The sequence below is a fragment of the Lathamus discolor genome, chromosome 2 (genome assembly GCF_037157495.1).
Source record: "Lathamus discolor isolate bLatDis1 chromosome 2, bLatDis1.hap1, whole genome shotgun sequence".
Taxonomy (NCBI): domain Eukaryota; kingdom Metazoa; phylum Chordata; class Aves; order Psittaciformes; family Psittacidae; genus Lathamus; species Lathamus discolor.
In genome coordinates, this window is record NC_088885.1 from 16,508,498 (window position 1) to 16,526,112 (window position 17,615).

A 17,615-nucleotide genomic window follows, 5' to 3' on the forward strand; every position below is an offset into this window, starting at 1 on the left:
ACATTTTTCAGGCCTGCTCCTTGGTCATGTTTGGAGACAGAGGTGTTTGCTGAGGGCATTTTACAACTGCCATCTCTCTGATGCTGAATGTGCTTTGCCAGTGGCATGTTATGTTTTCCTCCAGGACGACCCCTCTTCCATGGCCAGGCAGGGATGCTGGCAATACCTTTGAGACCTGGCGCTACCTCACCCAAGGGTGATGATGCACCTGGTCCTGTCAGCCTCATTCACCCGAAGAGAAGCACTGATTCAAAAAATCCCTCTCTTGAATGCATTTGTGTAAGTCAGTCCTGGCCTTCAGGCCTTCCCTAGAAGATTTACTAGCACTTTAGTTCTTTTCCAATCCTTTTCTTACCCGGTTCAGTGCCACTCTCCATTGAGGAAGCCCTGAGCAAGGCTCCCCACTACCAGCTCCGCTTTGCCTGCCCTCCTTAGCTGCCTGGAAGCAGCAAGATGCGAAGCCTGACCTGGAGCCGCTGGAACCCCATTTTGCCACAGCTGTTTCAACCATTTCAGTCAAATAAACCTCTTGAGCTGTACACAGTTTTATGTTTCTGCCGAGGCTTTCTCAACACATTTTGAAATAGTCTTTAAAAGAAAATAAGAAGGAAACAGAAATATGAAAGCTTAGAGAAACTAAGTTACCGCCCATGTTTTCCCCTTCCAAAGTGCTGGCCAGTTGAGAAATCATAATCGGGTGAAAATGAGCGAATAAATTACGGCTGGCTAAAGATTCAAAGTGTTATCGTGGGGAGCATGTGTGACTTCTCCAGCAAAACCCGACATGAGAGCTTGCTGGCTCCCAGTAGCAGGGTTTCTCTGTAAGGCACCTGAAAATAGACGTCGCACAGACAGATATGGACAGCCGGGCTGACTCTGCCCCAAGTCCGCTAAAGACAGCACCACTCACCTACACAGTGAAGCAAGACCTTTCCTCGTCCTGCACCTCTCTTTTTCCTGGTCAGGCAATTAGGAGTCATGACATTTTTAAAGACACCATTACCCTATCGACAAGATGAATCCAGGTCAAAACAATGCGTGAAACCGTTGTTTTCCATTCCTGGTGCCAACACAAGCACAAGGTGGATGAAAAAGCACTGAGTGGACTTGTGTTTCAAGCGTTTAATTCTTTTGTACAGAATATTCTTTATTACCAGCATTTGGCACTGTTATACATTACACCAAAAATCCACAAATTGTACATGGACCCAAAACAATTTAGACGGTGCCAAATATGAAGACAGCGACAGCCTTTATAGCAATATTTCTTTAAATAAATGAAATAGGGAATGTGGAGAAAAACTAAGATCACAGCTACTGCGGGAGCTACACTTAAACCCAGTTAAGTTACCTTTGATACATAAAACATTTCCCTTCGACAGCTTAAGGGGACATTTTCCGTAAGTCCTTCACCTTCCTTTGCCGTGTTTGTTCTCTCTCCCGTGTCTGCGTGTGTACATAAGTGCGTGAACACACTCACACATCCGCACAAGGGAACCCACGAACACGCTACAAAACAGCGCTATTCAAGTCAATGCCTCACACAAGTGTCTCACGAGGTCTTTGCTTTGTTTTAACCGTCTTTTATTTGTAAAGTGTTCTCCTAAAAAAAAAAAGGGAAAAAAAAAAAAAAAGGAAAAAAAGAGTCCGTCTTAGGTACAGAGAATTCGTCCATGACAGCATCCAGCCCTCTCTTACACCGAGGGCAAGGGAGCGTTTCCATAAATAGAAAAAAATGATGGGCATGGAACCATTATCTATATACAATGTAGACAATCGTCCGGGTTTTGGTTTAAACATGTGCCCGTTCTTGGGCACGTCTCGTCTTCCTTTCCTGCTCCTGTTTTGTTTTATACAGTTGTTTGGTCCAAACGGCCAGCCTCCAACACGGGGCAGCTGGAAAACCCCAATAGATAGGTAAGTATATATATATTAGGGAAAAAACCCACAACCGTATTTATAGCGCGGCTGCGTTGGATGTAGCCCCATCGAGAGGGTGGGGGTGGCCCTGTGTCTGTGCTTTGGACTGCTGGCTCAGTGTGGACTGGTTTGAGGAGCGCATCTTTGTGTTAGGCAGTTTGTGGTCTTTCTTCCACTTCATGCGCCTGTTCTGGAACCAGATCTTGACCTGGCGCTCAGAGAGGCAGAGGGTGTGAGCGATCTCGATGCGTCGCCTTCTGGTCAGGTAGCGGTTGAAGTGGAACTCCTTCTCCAGCTCCAGGACCTGCTGTCTGGTGTAGGCAGTGCGAGACCTCTTGGGCTCCCCTCCGTTGTAATTGGGATTGACTGAAACGTGCACACACAGGCACACGCACATACACATACACGCGGAGGGGAAAGAAAAGGAGAGAAGGTGGGGGGGGGGGGGGAAGGGATGGAACATAATCATTATATAATAACTTGACACCAGGTTCACGTAAGATACATAAACGGCAAGAAAAATTGTTTCGCAGCCTATCGACAGTGGGGACAATCGAGGAGCAATAAAAAATGGTGATGGGCATTTGGGTTAGAAGAAAAGCTTCAAAGACACATGGCCCAGAGCCACTGCAGGGCAATTAAATTTATGGGGGCTATAATTACTGCCCTAACAGTTTGGCGTCTCGTAAATCTTTTGATAAAGGACCCCGGATACAAAAGGTTTCTCACTTTTTTTTTTTTATTAGGAAACGCGGAGGGAGAAGGAGGGAAAAAAAAAAAAGCGCCACACACGCAACGACCCATCCCGGCCCCGGGAGCACCCTCCCCCCTTCCCTCCTCTGCATCCCCACCTCCCCCTGGCAAGAGCAACTCACCCGTGCTCACATGGATCTTCTTCATCCAGGGGTAGACCACCGGCTCCTTCCCCTTCAGCCCGGGCAGGCTCTTGTCGGGCAGCAGCTGGCAGCAGGGCCCGGTGCCGGCCGCGGCCGCGGGGGCCGCTTCGCAGCGGCGCTGCAGGGCATGGCCTGGGAGCAGGGGTTGGGCCGGGCCGGGGTGGCCCTTGGCGGGCGGTGGCGGCGGCGGCGGTGGCGAGGCGCCCGGGGGTGGCTGCTCGGGGCCCGGGGCTGCGCTGCCGGCGCTGCTGTAGCTGTAGGGCGCCTGGGGATAGGAGGGTCCCTGCGCCGGGTAGAGAGCCTCGGGAGGCGGCCCCGCCGGCCCCGGCTGCGCTGCAGGAGCCTGGTAGCCCGGTTCCCTGCGCGGCCGCGGGAAGTACTCGGGCAGCGCCGGGCCCGGGTGCGCGGCGTGCAGGTGCGGCTGCGGCTGCGGCGGGGCGTGCGGGTGCGGGTGGTGCGGGTGGTAGCTGGCGGAGCTGCCGGCGCTGCCGCTGTGCTGCGTGTACTCCTCGCAGGGAGGGAATTTGGGCTCGATGTAGTTGGAGTTTATCAAAAACGAACTCATGGTCATTAATTTGTGAAGTGCAAAAATACTAATTTTTCTCGCGTTGTCGTTTTTCTGGGCTCGGCGAGGCCCCTCCCCTTCCCCCCCTTTCTCCCCTCCCTCCCTCTCCCCCTCCCGCTGCTGTCAAGTGCTCGCCGCTACCAAAGTTTGGGCCTCCAGCTGCCCCCCCGCTCCTTTCCCAGTCGCACTCCCCTCCCTTCCTCTCTTCCCACCCCTGGAGCGCTTACAACACACACAACACCCAAATGCACACACACCCCCCCTCACCCCCCGCCACCCCACCACCACCTGACCGCCAGCGCCAATTACCGCGCGGGGCCGCGGACCCCGGATCAGGAAATGGAAGGAGGGCGAACGGCCGCGGGGCAGCTCCGAGCCCGCGGACCCACCGCGGGGGCCGCTGCTGCGCCTCCTCCCCGTGCTGCGGCTGCCCGGCAAGGGAGCGCCCCGCCGGGGGCTGCCGGACTCCAGCGGCCGCTCCTCACCAGCATCCCCTGCTCCAGCCCGGGCCGCGACCGGCAGTGGCGGTGTCAAGCGAGATAAAACTAATCCAGCTCTGACAGTCTTTCTTCCCTCTCCCCGTCCCGGCACTTTTTTGTTTCTCAGTTCCGCCACGGGAGAGCGTAGGAAGCGGGGCGAGGAAGCGGAGCGCAGCCGAGCTGCGCGATCCAGAGGGAGGCAGGCATTGCACAAGGCGTTGCACAATCCTTTTAAACGAACCCGGCTCCAAACGCCTGGAGTCGGGACTGCGCGCAGGCAGAGGGCGGCAGCTGCTGCCGGGCACGGGCCAGAGGCAGCACTGCTGGGTCTGCTCCCAGTGCCCAGCAGCCGCTGACAGCAGTCGGCCGGCCGGCAGGGAGCTCTGGGGCCAAACCTTTGCACCTTCGAAGCTGTGCTAACGGGAGGGATAGATGCAAAAGTTCGTACGAAGGTGGCGGGGAGGCAGAAGAGAGTCCTTGCAGGGCTTGCGGGGTGTGAGGGATGTAACGAGGCTGAAAATATCGGGGAAGAGAGGGGGAAGGGAGGGAGAAAGGGGAAGGCGGACGCGACGGCATCAAGTACTTCCTAGCGGCGATGGCAGGGCTCCCTGCGAGCATCCCTCCCGGTGGAGGAGCGGTTTCCAAACTACGAATTTAAGTCCGTCGGTTTGGTATGCCTCGTTCTGGCCTTATTAATTTTCTATTCCAAGCGAAATAGCTAACGCCTTCTCAGAAGGAACCTGTAAACCTTGGCGTGGAGGGGAGAGAGCACTGGGGCACTTCTGCGTGGCTAAAACTGAGATTGTTAACGATATTTGCAGCTCAGAGGGGAAAGAGGCAACTGCCTTGACCTTAGGTAATTGAAATTTGATGGTTAAATTAATTACGCTCTTATTCTAAGGGGAAAAAAGTACTTATTGCACATCAGCTAGTCTGGGACATACGGCGTTAGAAGCGAACTTTTCGGATTTTTTTCTCCCCGTCCTTTTCAGGAAAGCATCTAAACACACAAATATTTACCGCACCCTTTGAGAATATAATTGCTGAGTGGGTAATCTCATCTGCTGGTATGCTAAAATACATCTAATATATCAAGCATAAATACGATATGGTTTAGATCTTGCCCTCCTAAAGATATTACATTAACAGTTAGCCTGGTTTAAATTCAGATTATTGTCCTTTGCAGTTTTATAGATAATGGATATATGCAATAAAATTCTATTTGAATATATATTCTATCTAACAAGGTACACATCGTATCGATTTATATTTTATATACACACACACACAGGCACGCACATTGCAGGCTGCTTGTAATATGTTAGAACATTTCCAGCACTTGGGTATACTGGGGTACTTATCTAAACAATCACTCATTTCCTCCTCCTATCGAATGTCTAATTTGTAAAGAGAGTTAAAACACATTTACTTACTCATTTCCAACAGCACATCTATGGAACTCTTTTACTGGGGTAATAGATAAGTTTCTCTATTTACTCTGCATGGAGAGGAAATGCGGTTATACACATGCACACAGAGACAGCCATAGCTGCTCAACGACACACATTTGACAGGAAAGGGAAGATTGTTTTATTCATCAATATATATTAAAAAAAAAAAAAAAAGAAGAAAGAAAGAAAAAAGAGAAAGGCTGACGGTGAAAAACAAACCAACCAAAAACACCCCCCCCCCAACAAAACCCCTACAAAACCAACAGCAACTCGTGTTGTAAAAGAATAACGCTCTCATCCACATGACTGTAAAAAAATCAAAGATTACCAAAGCCCACCACGAGCAGACAGCATTATCTCGGCATAAAGAGATACATGCACACGTACAGACACATACATACAAATACCTGCCGGCCAGCACCAGATGAATTACACTGAGTTATCCTAAAAATATTATCCTGGGCACAAGTCCTGAGGCACCATGGTCAGAGCACCCCAGCAAGCTGCCGTGCTCCCACGCCACGGTAAAACACAACGAAAAGTGGTGTCTCGGTTTGTAAGCTCACCGGTACATTGGCCGAGCTGACGGGGCTCTGTTTCGTATTATTTACCGTGATTAGGTCTCAAAGTATACTTGTTTCACTGTCCCTCTTTCTACCGTGGGGCTCTGGCGCTCGGTTACAGAGAGAAGGATGCAATTTTCTATACGACTGTAAATCTGCAAGATGACCTGAGCTGCTCAGATGAAGTCCTGTTATTTTCCTGTGGTTCTGTTAGCCTGCGAAGATGTGCTGAGACAGGACCTCCAAAAGGCCTGTTCCATGTCTTTGTGGTTTTGTTATCATAAACAAGAACCCAGCCAAGACCACCAAGTGTTATCTTGCACACGGCCATTTCGACATTTTACTGCAAGATTTATGGCTGTAATAAACAATCTCAGAAACCCTCTTTTTTCCCCCCGGTACTTCCCTTTAACAAACTTGTAGCATCATCCTAGGCTCACAAAGAAAGAAAAGGAGAGGAAAAAATAGGCCAGCTCACTTTTTTTTTTTTTTTTTTTTTCCAGAAGGACTAGAGGCTCGATTTCACTGGCGAAGGAGACTTTAACCAGTTAATAAGGGAGGGAGAGTTTCCCAGCCGATGCTGGCCGAGGAAGAGATGGGGACGCCACCGGAATTGAGTTGAGAGGGAGAGTCAATTTTCTTTCATGCACCAAGAAGAGGCAACCTCATACATACCCAAAGGGGGGGGGGGGCGGAAAGGGAATCCCCCTTTTTCTTGTGAAACAAGCAAGCACTCCTGCTACCCTTCACATGCGCTGCTAAAACGTAATTACTCCGAAAGAGAAAATAATAACAGCAAGAATAGCAATAGTAATAAAAATAATAATAGTAATTCAAGTCAACCTTTCGTCGTGTCCAGGCATCCTCTACCGAGAGCGGTAGGAGGATGGAGAATCACACTAGCAGTCTGTTTTGAATTTGTTTTGAACCCTTTTGAATATATTTAGCCCCAGCTTTCCCGTCTTGAATGCGAGGCTGTCCCAAGTTTCAAAGTGACCGAAAAGTGACACCGTGTGCATTTTGTTTCTTATTAATCTTACACATTGACAGTCTTTGTTAAATAACAAGGCGTGCCCTTCACCAGGCGACATTTTCATATTTGTTAGACGCGGTGACCTGAAGTTCACCTCGGCCTTGGACTTAGTTTTTCTAAAAGGTCTATAACAGTGTCTTTTAGATAGCGGGGTGCTTTGCCCAGGTCATTACTTCTAAGGGAAAATTAAGAAAAAATCGCGGGAAAATGTAAACGTTACGGAATGTATCGACTGTATTCCTTCCTTTGTTCCTGGGTATGATACAGCCCCCGAGGCTGCTCCTGCTTCTTTCCTACAGTCGTTGCTGGGGCAATGCTGGCAGTTTTGTCCCAAGTTCAGCATTTGGCAAAAGCAGTGGCTTCCCTGGTATCGAGGCTCCTTGTAACAATGGGGGTGGTTGGCGGGATTTGCTGGGTCTGTCCTGGCGCAGTTAAATAAACACGTAAAATGTGATTTGTGCCCCGATTTGAAATGAATGGTCTTTTGAACAGACCTTCCATGCCAGAGAGCAGTGTGCCGATGCAGAGAGTGAAAGGAAAGAAAGAATTCGTCTCAAGTTATTAACTGTTCTGCTCCAGGTTGTTGCTTTATATATTTTATTTATTTAATTTTTATTTAGGGAATAATTTGAACAACAATTCAGAAGAAAGAAACTGCGATTTATTGAAATCGCATATTCAACTTCTTTGAAAATATTCACATTGATGTATTAATTCTAAAACGGATAGAAAATATGGAGTTCTAGACACTAATTGTTTTGGTGAGGAAATAAACCGATTTCGGTCACCTACTCATGAGTAAGCCGGTTATAGTAACTGCTTTCATTGTGGGTATATCAAAGACGCATTGTTATTCTTGGAAACAATCCGCCTGCTATTCTCTAACCAAATAGATATTTGGCTACGGCTTTTAGCTTGTTATCAGGCTTCGCTCTTACACCAAATAAATACTCTGGATGTGAAAGGTTATACACTATCTCCAGCGAGGGCAGGCTCCCCAAACGTGCAATGCCAGGGCTCGCTACAAGTGAGCAACAGCAGCAACTTGCGAACACGGTCTACACGCCGAGCAAACACTTGCACTATCTACTTCCCAGGCTTCAGTAGGTACTTCAGACAAAATCTCCAATAATCGCTTTGGCTCATCTCGCATATTTCTTCTCAAGGAATAGCACTCGCCTACTACGACCTAGCTGTGTCTCTTGCAAAGGATTATCCTATAACAGCTACACAGAGGCCGGTGTAGCCTCCTGCCTTTGGTGTGGAAAGGCAGCAAATACACGGATGGGGGTGAGGTGAGCTCTTTCCAGGCTTCCTCTCGCCACTCCTCCACAATTTTCATATCAGTTTAGGAATGTTCGGAAACATCCTTTCTCTCCACCATCAAGCCCTCGTCCTCACCATTTCAGGCTGAAGCTGGTCTGCAGTGATCTCCCCCAGAATGAAATTCCCTGTTCAATATTGGCCAGTTCTCCCTCCAGAGTCGCCTAACGCAGGGGCTATAGCTTCAACACCAAGGCTGTACTGGGAACAAAAAATCCCAGCTATGTGGGAATAAATCTTTGCGTAAAGAACTGCCACAGAACTTTTTCTTTGGTGGGAGGGAAGCCAAGGGAACGGAGGGATAGGAAAAGAAAATCTCCCCGCTCCCCATTTCGCTGGGAACTGCTGCCTCGGGTAATTCCCGAAAGCTGTGAGAATCCTGCTAATCACGGAGGAGCATACAGCCAGCTTCCCCGCAATATTTTCCACCGGTAGCACAACAAGGCCCCACCGCCCAGCGTTTTAAAAGAGCTCCTTCGGACCAAACATATAACCTGTATTATCTCCGGCATGTCCTGTTTAAGTACAGTTTAGTGGTCACTACAGAAATGAGAGCAAAGACAAAGATGCGGCAAAGATCGATACAGGCGTTAATAGCTTCCCTCCTATCTTATCTTCCTGCCATTTTGCAAAGTGAGAAGGCTCAACATTAAACCTCTTAAAGCAGGTTATTATATAATAAACAAGGGTGAAACAGTTTGCTACCTGGCTTTCGGAGGAGGCAACACCAGCGGCTGCCGTGGAGGTAACACGCGTGTTTACCTGCCACGGCTGAACCCGAGATATTCAGACAGAAATGTGGCCGATAATTCAAGATGAAAAACAACGCGTATTAGTCTTGAAAAGAGGAATTTTCTATCCTTTCCTCGGTAATTGAGGTCATTCAGCCAGCAGGGTTCACCTGGAGTCCATACTGTGATACACACGTAACTCAAAGCTATTTTATCTTTTGTGCTGATAGTCAAGATCTCGGCTATAACATTGACATCAAACTCTGTCTGGGCGAATGACTAAGAGTGGTGCAAAACGTAAACTTTTGACCCTCAACTTTTTGACCTGCAGTTGTAACGCCCTTAACCACAAAGATATACAAAAGCTATGCAGCTTCTTTTAGGAGTAAGAGACTCGCACTGTTTGTTTCAATAGTTCTCCCCTTTCCCCCAGCTTTCTAAGGGCTTTTCTTTTTTTTTCTTTTTCCTTCTTGCTGTTGAGAAATCGGATACTTTTTTCATTTTTAATTCTTGCCTTTTTTTTTTCTTTTATTTTCTTTAATCTCGCAGCTTTGTAAAGTGCTGTTAGATTGCACAGCAGCCTTTCGGCAGCGTTGGAGGGAAGTCTCTTACTCAAAGGCGCTATATGGTTACAATTGCAGGTGAAATGCTGGGTAAGTTCTGGGCGTGAGGTTGGAAGGAATGTAGCGACGAGCGTTTGGGGAAAAGCTGCAGCTCTCTGCTGCTAGGGTCTTAGTCATTTCTCCTTGATTTAAACATAAAGAAACAACTCTAATTGTTTGCGAAGCCTTGTCTAGGCAAACGAGTTGACTGTGAACTTGGTCTAAAGCGAGCTCTGCTGGTGATTCCTAGGGTGTGCAGATTTATCTTTTCTGCATTTACTTAACCTGGCAGTGAACTGCACGGGCTGCCATTTGTTATCCAGAGACAGACTTCACCTCAAGCAAGGACTGTTCCACAAAATTGCAATAATTACCCAATAACCTTCATAGCAAATATTATTATTGAAAAGACATTTTTTGGGGGAGGGGATATAGAAAAGATTCCTTATGCGATTCCTTATCCTTGCAAATTCTACACGTTCTTTATGTCAGATTTGATATTGTTTGTGCGTGTAGCCACGGGAACATGTGACTGTGATGGTCCAAGTGTATCTGCCTTCCAGAGAGATATTCGTGAGGATGCTTTAATTCGAAAGGAATAATATTTTCAAAGATGACCAGGCGGCTGTGGGAGATGTGGTTTTTTACTCTAGCTAACAGCTCTAGCAGCAAATCCGTGAGATTTTAAGGGCAGGAAAGAGGAAGAGCAAAGAAAGCAAAGTGATGTCTTGACTTGGTCAGGAGATTTAGATATGTCTGCATTTAATGCATTGAATCTGTATTTGCGGGGAGGGAAAAGGCACTGCCCCAGTATCCAGGGTTTGAAATCGAAACCTCATGATCCGCCCCTCATGATCTGTTCCATTCAATTTCCCATGGAGCAGATTGCAAACCCCTTCATTGTCACCCTTCCACAGACACACACTTACTGAATGTAAGGAAATAGCAGAATAATAATTTCCCCATAATGTTCTGCAATTAGGGCGTTTGCATGGTTTAGACAAGGCTGCAGAGCTGTAATTTACGGATGACTTTCCACCGGGTTGTTATACTTCTGCTTTAGAGAAAGTTGCGCCTTGCGAAGTCACTAGTTACACAAATTAAGGGAGTTGCCTGATCTTTAATTGTCTTTACGCTTAGACATGACACACTGCATTCAAGTATTTCTTTCAAAGGATTAAGTAAACTATATTTGAAATTGCGTAACACCACTTGCCATGCCTAAAGTAAAGCAAACTAGCCTGCATTAATCCCCCAAACAGAGCAGAAAAATAATGTGCGCAGATAAGACCTCTCTTCTAACTCCCAGCGATTATTCTGCATTATATTTTTCCCTCGGAAAACAATTCGGACCTGGGAATATTTTGGTGAAGTTCGGCAGGCTGTGTTCTCTTGAATTTCAGATTTAAAGGGGATTAGAAAAATCTGACTGCATTTCTGGATTTGAATGGCTTCAGCCGTGCTGCTCGGGAGAGGGCAGGGCCAGAGATATGGAGAAGTTGTCGTTTTTAGCTAACTTTCTTTCGTCGTGAGAGAGATTCTTGCAGTACGGGTGGGTTTATATGTTTGTGGGTTTGATTGGTTTTTTTTCTTTTCCGTACTCCGTGAATCTCTGTACACTCCTTTATGTGGAATGTGGTCCAGAAGCCACATTCAAAAATGTGACAAACCCTAATAGCAAACCTTTTCGCCCTAGACAGTGAAAAATTACTATCTGAGGTGATACCCAGGTTCCTAAAATAGTAGTCGAACGGGTGTGAGTGTGTGTATATTCACTGGATCATTCAAATAACGCAGCGTTGTTGAATACTGAGTAATCGCGAATGGTTTGTGTCTAGTATCATTCTCGTTTACAAGCGAATGATATTCCTTGGAAAAGGACCTGTACATCAATAAAGCCCAAACTTTTAAAGGGTTTTCATGCCTTTACTTAAAACTATAAAATTTTATGGCATATAATATAATGCACGCCTATCATATATAACTTTCTGGTATTCCTATTGACAGAAATGTGACAACTAGTGTACTATAAAATCCCCAGCTGTTTATTACGGAAATTATTTTCAAATGTGCATTTGGATACGTAATTTTAAAGCCTTTCCTATTTTTTTTAAATATAAACTGTATGCATATATGTTTGTTTAGTGTTGATAGGAAGGATACACAAACACAAAGGCTTCGGACTCCATGTATCTGACACACGAGGTTGACTCTAAATACTAAATATTTGTAAATCTGTGAGATACTTGAGCTAAGCCAACGGTTTGTACAACCGTTTCTTTAACGTTAAAGACAAATAAATAAATTAAAAATAGTATTCAGTCAGCAATGTGCAGACCTTGCAGAGGTACACAACAACGTCACCCGCTTGTACAGTTGCACCTTTCTCTTTTTCACTCAAAGTAACAGATGCAGCCTAAACCTCAATATTCAAAGGAGATAGCACTAGCAAAATAAAACAAAGCCCATCTTCCAGCTCTCCTCAAGCCACCCTGTTCTTTTACAAACCTGACTTTATGTCACAAGAAGGGAAACAATGCGATCTGCTGAATCCCTGCTACTCCAAACCTGAGCAGAGAAAGCGATACTCACTGCTGGCTTGAAGATAGATATATGAGATATGTATATACAAACATATATACTTTTTGGAAGCAGTGCTCAAGTCTCTTCCCTAACTAGTCAGTCTGTTCTCCCTGAGATTACTCAGCTAAGTAACATCTCTGAGGGTAAGGATCAGGCCTCAATGCTACCCAGAGAAAGACAGAGCTCCTTTCACCCTTTCATTCAAGTCCTGGAAATTCAAAGACTAAAGTAAAATCCGGCCATAAAGTTTATTGCTGAGTAATCACACTCTAGTGAGAACAGTCCACTTAAATAAAAAGAATGTTGAAGTAAACACGCAGCTGGGGCCTACCCCACAATGGCAGCCAGCAGTATAAGGGAGAGAGGGAGAGAGCAGAGCTAGGGGGATATTTACAATCTTCAATAAAGCAAGCCCGTATTTCATAATTTGCAGCACTCTAATGACCTGTAGTCTCTTGTATTAATGCTACAAGTTACAGTCAATTGGTTCGCTTTAAAAAAAAAAAAAAAAAAGAAAAAGAAAAAAGTCACAGGAACATATATATGTATGCACACGTACACACCCTTTGCATACATAAATACACTGATATTAGACATACATATGCATGTGCATGGTTTTACACAGGCGCACACATTGATTTGTACATGCATGCACACATGAGCACAATTTAAATATATTTATACTTATGCAATTACGTATAAGAACTGGGAAAAGTTATAGCAATGTTATAAATGCACAACCCCAAAACGCACTATACGCTCACAGATGGACATATATACGTAGCTACAGTCTTCTGCACAACCCAGTGCAGAAAACAAGAGTCTTAAGCACCCAGTACAGTCTGTGCCATCTTAATACTACCTCTGATGTGCAACGTATTTCGCCAAACCAAAGATTATTAACGTATCAGCATGCCTCCAACTCTATCACGCCTACATAAGACACTGCCCAGATAACATCAAACCTTATCTATTTTGTTTCCCCCTTTTTTTAATCGCCTGCAGTAACTACTCCTTGCTAAACAAAACCTCTCCAAAGTTGGAGAGCCTATTGGAGGAAAGGAAGTAATTATCTTCTGCGGTAGTCAAAGTGATTAAAGTTAGGCCCCAAAATCCATCTCTGCCAAAGTCGCTTATTGTGGTTTACTTTGATTTGATCGTTAAAATAGAGAGCTAGCTGCTGCGAGTGAAGGAATGGGGGGGGGGGGGGGGGGGGGAGAGGTTGGAGGGAGGAATTGCATCGCAACCTGGATCTTTAGTGGTTGATCCTGCCTCTCGGGCTCAGTGGGACCGTCCTGAAAAGCTCCAGGCGGAGAGGAAAGGAAAAGGAAAGGTAAAGAGAAAGAGAAAAAAAAGAGAGAGTCGAGAGGCAGCGAGAGCGAGCGGGAGCCTCGGCATCCCCACTGTCCAAATAAACTTTAAGGAACTTGTGCACAAAACTTACCTTTGACTTGCAAGGAGCCATTTTTCATACAGTATTGAGAACTTGTGGTTTGGATACTTCTGTCCCTAAACCTGACAATTTGAATGGCCAGGAGGCACACGTAGCCTGCAAAAGAGTCAAATGAAGTCCAGCGTCAGTGAGATTATATGTTATGTGGTATATAATGTTGGATGTCAACTCCCCAAAACCATAAAACTTACTTTAATGGCACCACGTGACTTTTTATAGCCAGTGAGCCTATCTGTCTGTGCTATGGATGATTTTACGATCTAATTCATAGACAAAACCCTATTCATTTGGCACCCAAATGTCATATAGCCGGAACTGGGGCTTATAAAGTTTACTGTTTTATAACTTTTAAGGGAAGGCATCAATGTAACCCGTCAGTAAATGTGCAAATCTTTAGTTGCTCTTAGAAGCTCAGAAGAGTTAACCATTCAAGCTCTGATGGGGTAAGTAACATTACGCTTATAGCAAACTAATTGTAGCGAAGAAAACCAAAAATCTTTAAAGGGCGGAAAGTGGGAATGTGGCTAGCGAGGGTTACTAATAGACGCAGAGGGCTCGGAGGTGTCTGTCCTGCAAATATACTTAATGAAACCACAGGAGAAAATCTAGAGCGATGCAAACACGTCTTGGAGTTAGCAGCGTGTTTTAACAAAGCACATGGGGTGGGTGTTCTCTCTTTTTTTTTTTTTCTTAACCATCAACAAACATCTAACAGTTGATTCACCCACAAAGGGTGTTGATTGCGGTCCTGCGATACAGCTTTCCATCTAGCGAGAAACCAGTAAGGAGGTACTTGTGGTCAAACTTTCAATTAAAAATAGTGGTAGCGGACAATAGCAGCACCTACCATTTGCAACGTGCAGCAAGAGCCAGGTAAAATAATATTACAAACTCTGAACGAGTTAATTATTTTTTTTCAGAGGCAAATCAGGAAGCACAACTTCTTGCTTTGCACAAACCAGGTCACGAGAACTTTACAATAGAAAGTTTATTGTTTTGTTGATTTCCAGTCAGGTTTTTTTTTTAAAAACAAATAATAATAAAAAAAAAGCTGATCACAGTTTGCTCAAACAGCCAGACTTTGACTATATTTGTAACTTTGTTCACAAAAAACATACATCACAGAAGCTGCGCTTAATAAGAGCCACTTCTAAGAGTTCGTGCAAAGAGTCATATACAAAGGCACAGCAAGGACATACTGCTTGGAATCACAGTTTTCGTCACAGATTCACTATTCACTACACGTAGGACAAGTTCAGTTGATTTCATCATTTCACCTCTACAACAGCATTAATTACACAGGAATTATATAGGTAGTTTGAATAAAAATATTTTTAACAGCTTGGAGCTATACAGACATTAACACTTGACCACACATGCACAGTTAAGCAGGTTGAGTGCAACACATAACATTTGTACTAAACCGGGGGAGGGTTCCTTTCTCTCTCCTTTTTTTTTTTTTTCTTCCTTTTTTTTTCTTTTTTTTTTTTTTGTTTAGTTTAGTTTTGTTTTAACAGTTACTTCAAGTAACACAGCTCGCTTCATATAAATAAGTTAAAACATCTATTATTTTTTCAAGACAAAGCCATTCAAGACAAAGAAATGTACGATAAAAGCAGATCTACTTATACACGCGAGAGAATGGTAATAAACAGGCTCATGATTAAAAGATGAATAAGGGCGACAAGAACAGGGTTTCTTCACAGAAGTAACACAAGGAAGTTTTAGAAAGTCAACTTAGTACTGACATGAGACGCAGGGTCAGCTAATACTGCTCAGTACTTTTAATTGATCAAACGCTCAGGGACGGAATGCCCCTCCTGCAGCTGCCATGCTCATACTTTTCAGCTTATTATCCTTTTTCCATTTCATTCTCCTGTTTTGGAACCAGATCTTTATTTGTCTCTCTGAGAGGCAAAGAGCATGTGCTATTTCAATCCTTCTTCTGCGGGTCAGGTATCTATTGAAGTGAAATTCCTTTTCCAGCTCCAAGGTTTGATAGCGGGTGTAAGCAGTCCGAGCCCTTTTCCCTTCTGGTCCCCCTATGTTGTCTGGAAGAGAAAAGTACATGATTTAGATTCTCAGCAGCCACTCGGATCTTTCGTGACTTACTGCAGCTACCAGCGTCCAGGACCGTTATTCTCAGTCCTGCTTGGTTTTGTTTCTGGTTTGGATAAACGCTCAACAAGTTTCCTCCTCCAGCCCCTTTAAGGAAAGGCTTGGGGGAGGGGGGTTTGGTGGCTTCGGTAAGTTTTCGCTTGCATTTGGCGTTCGATTTTTATTTTTAAATTGAATTTTTGGTGTCTTTTTTGGAAGGGTAACACCCCACCCCTCCCGCCTTCCGCAGATAAGCTGTTTTGGAGGATGCTTCTGCTGCTAGCTGTGTGTTCAGGGCTGGGAGAGCAAAGCTGAAGCGTGCAGCCCTTTCCCACGGCTGAGCTGCGGAAGGCTCTGGGAGGCTCCTAGCCCCCGGCTGCTCCCCCAGCACCCAGGGCAGGGCAAGTACCCAGGGCGGAAAGTTGCTCCACTTCCCCGCTCCCTCGAGCCCTCTCCCCGGAGTTTGGGGCTACTCGCCCCTCCTCCCCCTCCCTACGGCTTCCCAGCAGTGAAAACTGCCCTCCTCGCCCTCTCCTATTCTCTTTTTAATATGGCTCGGCAAAATAAATGGGGTCAGCCGCGCCGTTCCCACTGGAGGAGCCCCCTTCCAGAGGAGAGCCGGGAGCAGCCTCTGCTCCCGAGCCCCTTCGGGAAGGCGCTTGCTGCTCTCCCGCTGCCCGCCGGGGCCGGCGCTGGGAGCCAGCCGGGCTGGGTTAGTGGGGCCGGGCGGGTTCTTTATATTTCTTTTCATGTTTTTGGTGGGGGACACGGCTCTCCCGGAGAAAGGAGCCTGCTTCCCTGAGAGCAGAGTTGTGCTGTGCGCGGAGGCTGCCCGCTCTCACGCCCTCCTCTCCCCTCTCCCCGACCTTGCTCGGCACAGCCACCCGGTTTACATTAAATCCTCCTTTTTCTCCAGAGAAATAAAGAAAGAACAGGGTATTTGCTTTACCATGACTTATGTGCAGTTTTCGCATCCAGGGGTAGATCTGGGGCTGTGAAGGCTGGGCTGTGCTTTGGTCGGTCGGGGCATTTGCCTGCTCGCTGCTTGCTGGAGTGTCTTCCTCAGTCCCGGACGAGGTGCCAACCCCGTCCCTGCTGATGTGCGTGTTGCTGCTGGAATTGGACGAAGTGCTGGTGGAGTTGGCGAGGGAGTTTTTCACCCCGTGGTGACTCTCGCTGGTGACAGGCGAACCGGCCACGGCGGTGCAGGGCAGAGGGTCGGGGGGAGGCGAGTGGGAAGCCGTCGCAGGCTGGTTGTACCTGGGCTCTGTCGAGGCAGAGGTGGTGTTGGCCGGGTAACTGCGGGGTCTCTCACTGGCACCAAAGTGGGTGGAAGCAGAGCGCCCGACGCTGAGGTCCATGCCATTGTAGCCGTATCCGTACCTGCCGGAGTGCATGCTGCCGGAGTCCCTGTATTGCTCGCTCACCGAGCTGTGATCTCCATAATTATGTAACGGGTAGTCCGGGCCATTTGGATAGCGACCGCAAAATGAGTTTACAAAATAAGAGCTCATTTGTTTTTTGATATGTGTGCTTGATTTGTGGCTCTTGGTCGTTTTGTGCGTCTATAGCACCCTTGCACAATTTATGATGAATTATGGAAATGACTGGGACATGTACTTGGTTCCCTCCTACGTAGGCACCCAAATATGGGGTACGGCTCCACATCACGTGCTTTTGTTGTCCAGTCGTAAATCCTGCCTGATGACCTCTAGAGGTAAACTCGTGCACTGGTGGGGGAGTTGGGAGGGCGCGGGCGGCCCCGTGCGCGCCGCCGCTGCGCGCCGCCGCCGCCGCCGCCCGCCCGTCCGCCGGCCTCCAGCGCCACCCGCTGGCGGCGAGGGAGATGGCGGCGGCTCCGCAGGGTCGGCCCGGGGTGACGGCCCCCGACGGCGACGCGGAGCGGGGCACGCCGCAGC

The 17,615-nt window shown here is 46.8% G+C and overlaps 3 protein-coding genes across 6 annotated transcripts in view; all 3 read right to left on the minus strand.

Moving 5' to 3' along the window:
- HOXA3 (homeobox A3) overlaps nucleotides 1–17,615 on the minus strand; it is a 45,198-nt gene that overhangs the window by 19,233 nt on the left and 8,350 nt on the right. For 2 of the 4 annotated variants that reach the window (XM_065665927.1, XM_065665930.1), the window contains exon 2: nucleotides 13,591–13,695. The exons of the other annotated variants lie outside the window; for them this stretch is intronic. Coding sequence is in view for 1 of the 2 variants with exons in the window: in XM_065665930.1 (XP_065522002.1) it covers nucleotides 13,591–13,695 (105 nt within the window). In the remaining variant the exon portion in view is untranslated. The remainder of the gene's footprint in view (nucleotides 1–13,590; nucleotides 13,696–17,615) is intronic. 4 annotated transcript variants of the gene reach the window in all.
- HOXA4 (homeobox A4) lies at nucleotides 1,108–3,463 on the minus strand. The gene is made up of 2 exons (XM_065665936.1): nucleotides 2,796–3,463; nucleotides 1,108–2,286 (listed from the first exon to the last, which is right to left on the minus strand). The coding sequence occupies exons 1-2, from the start codon at nucleotides 3,385–3,387 to the stop codon at nucleotides 1,958–1,960; spliced, it is 921 nt and encodes a 306-aa protein (XP_065522008.1). The 5' UTR covers nucleotides 3,388–3,463; the 3' UTR covers nucleotides 1,108–1,957.
- On the minus strand, nucleotides 14,661–17,504 carry HOXA5 (homeobox A5). The gene is made up of 2 exons (XM_065665940.1): nucleotides 16,646–17,504; nucleotides 14,661–15,650 (listed from the first exon to the last, which is right to left on the minus strand). The coding sequence occupies exons 1-2, from the start codon at nucleotides 17,208–17,210 to the stop codon at nucleotides 15,400–15,402; spliced, it is 816 nt and encodes a 271-aa protein (XP_065522012.1). The 5' UTR covers nucleotides 17,211–17,504; the 3' UTR covers nucleotides 14,661–15,399.

What these genes read in the sequence shown, in the direction of transcription:
- HOXA4 (XM_065665936.1), bottom strand. Translation starts at nt 3,387, where the DNA reads ATGACCATGAGTTCGTTTTTGATAAACTCCAACTACATCGAGCCCAAA. An exon ending in GAAGATCCATGTGAGCACGG is followed by an intron (nt 2,287 to 2,795) that starts GTGAGTTGCTCT and finishes TGCACGTTTCAG; the next exon opens with TCAATCCCAATTACAACGGA.
- HOXA5 (XM_065665940.1), bottom strand. Translation starts at nt 17,210, where the DNA reads ATGAGCTCTTATTTTGTAAACTCATTTTGCGGTCGCTATCCAAATGGC. An exon ending in AAAACTGCACATAAGTCATG is followed by an intron (nt 15,651 to 16,645) that starts GTAAAGCAAATA and finishes TTTCTCTTCCAG; the next exon opens with ACAACATAGGGGGACCAGAA.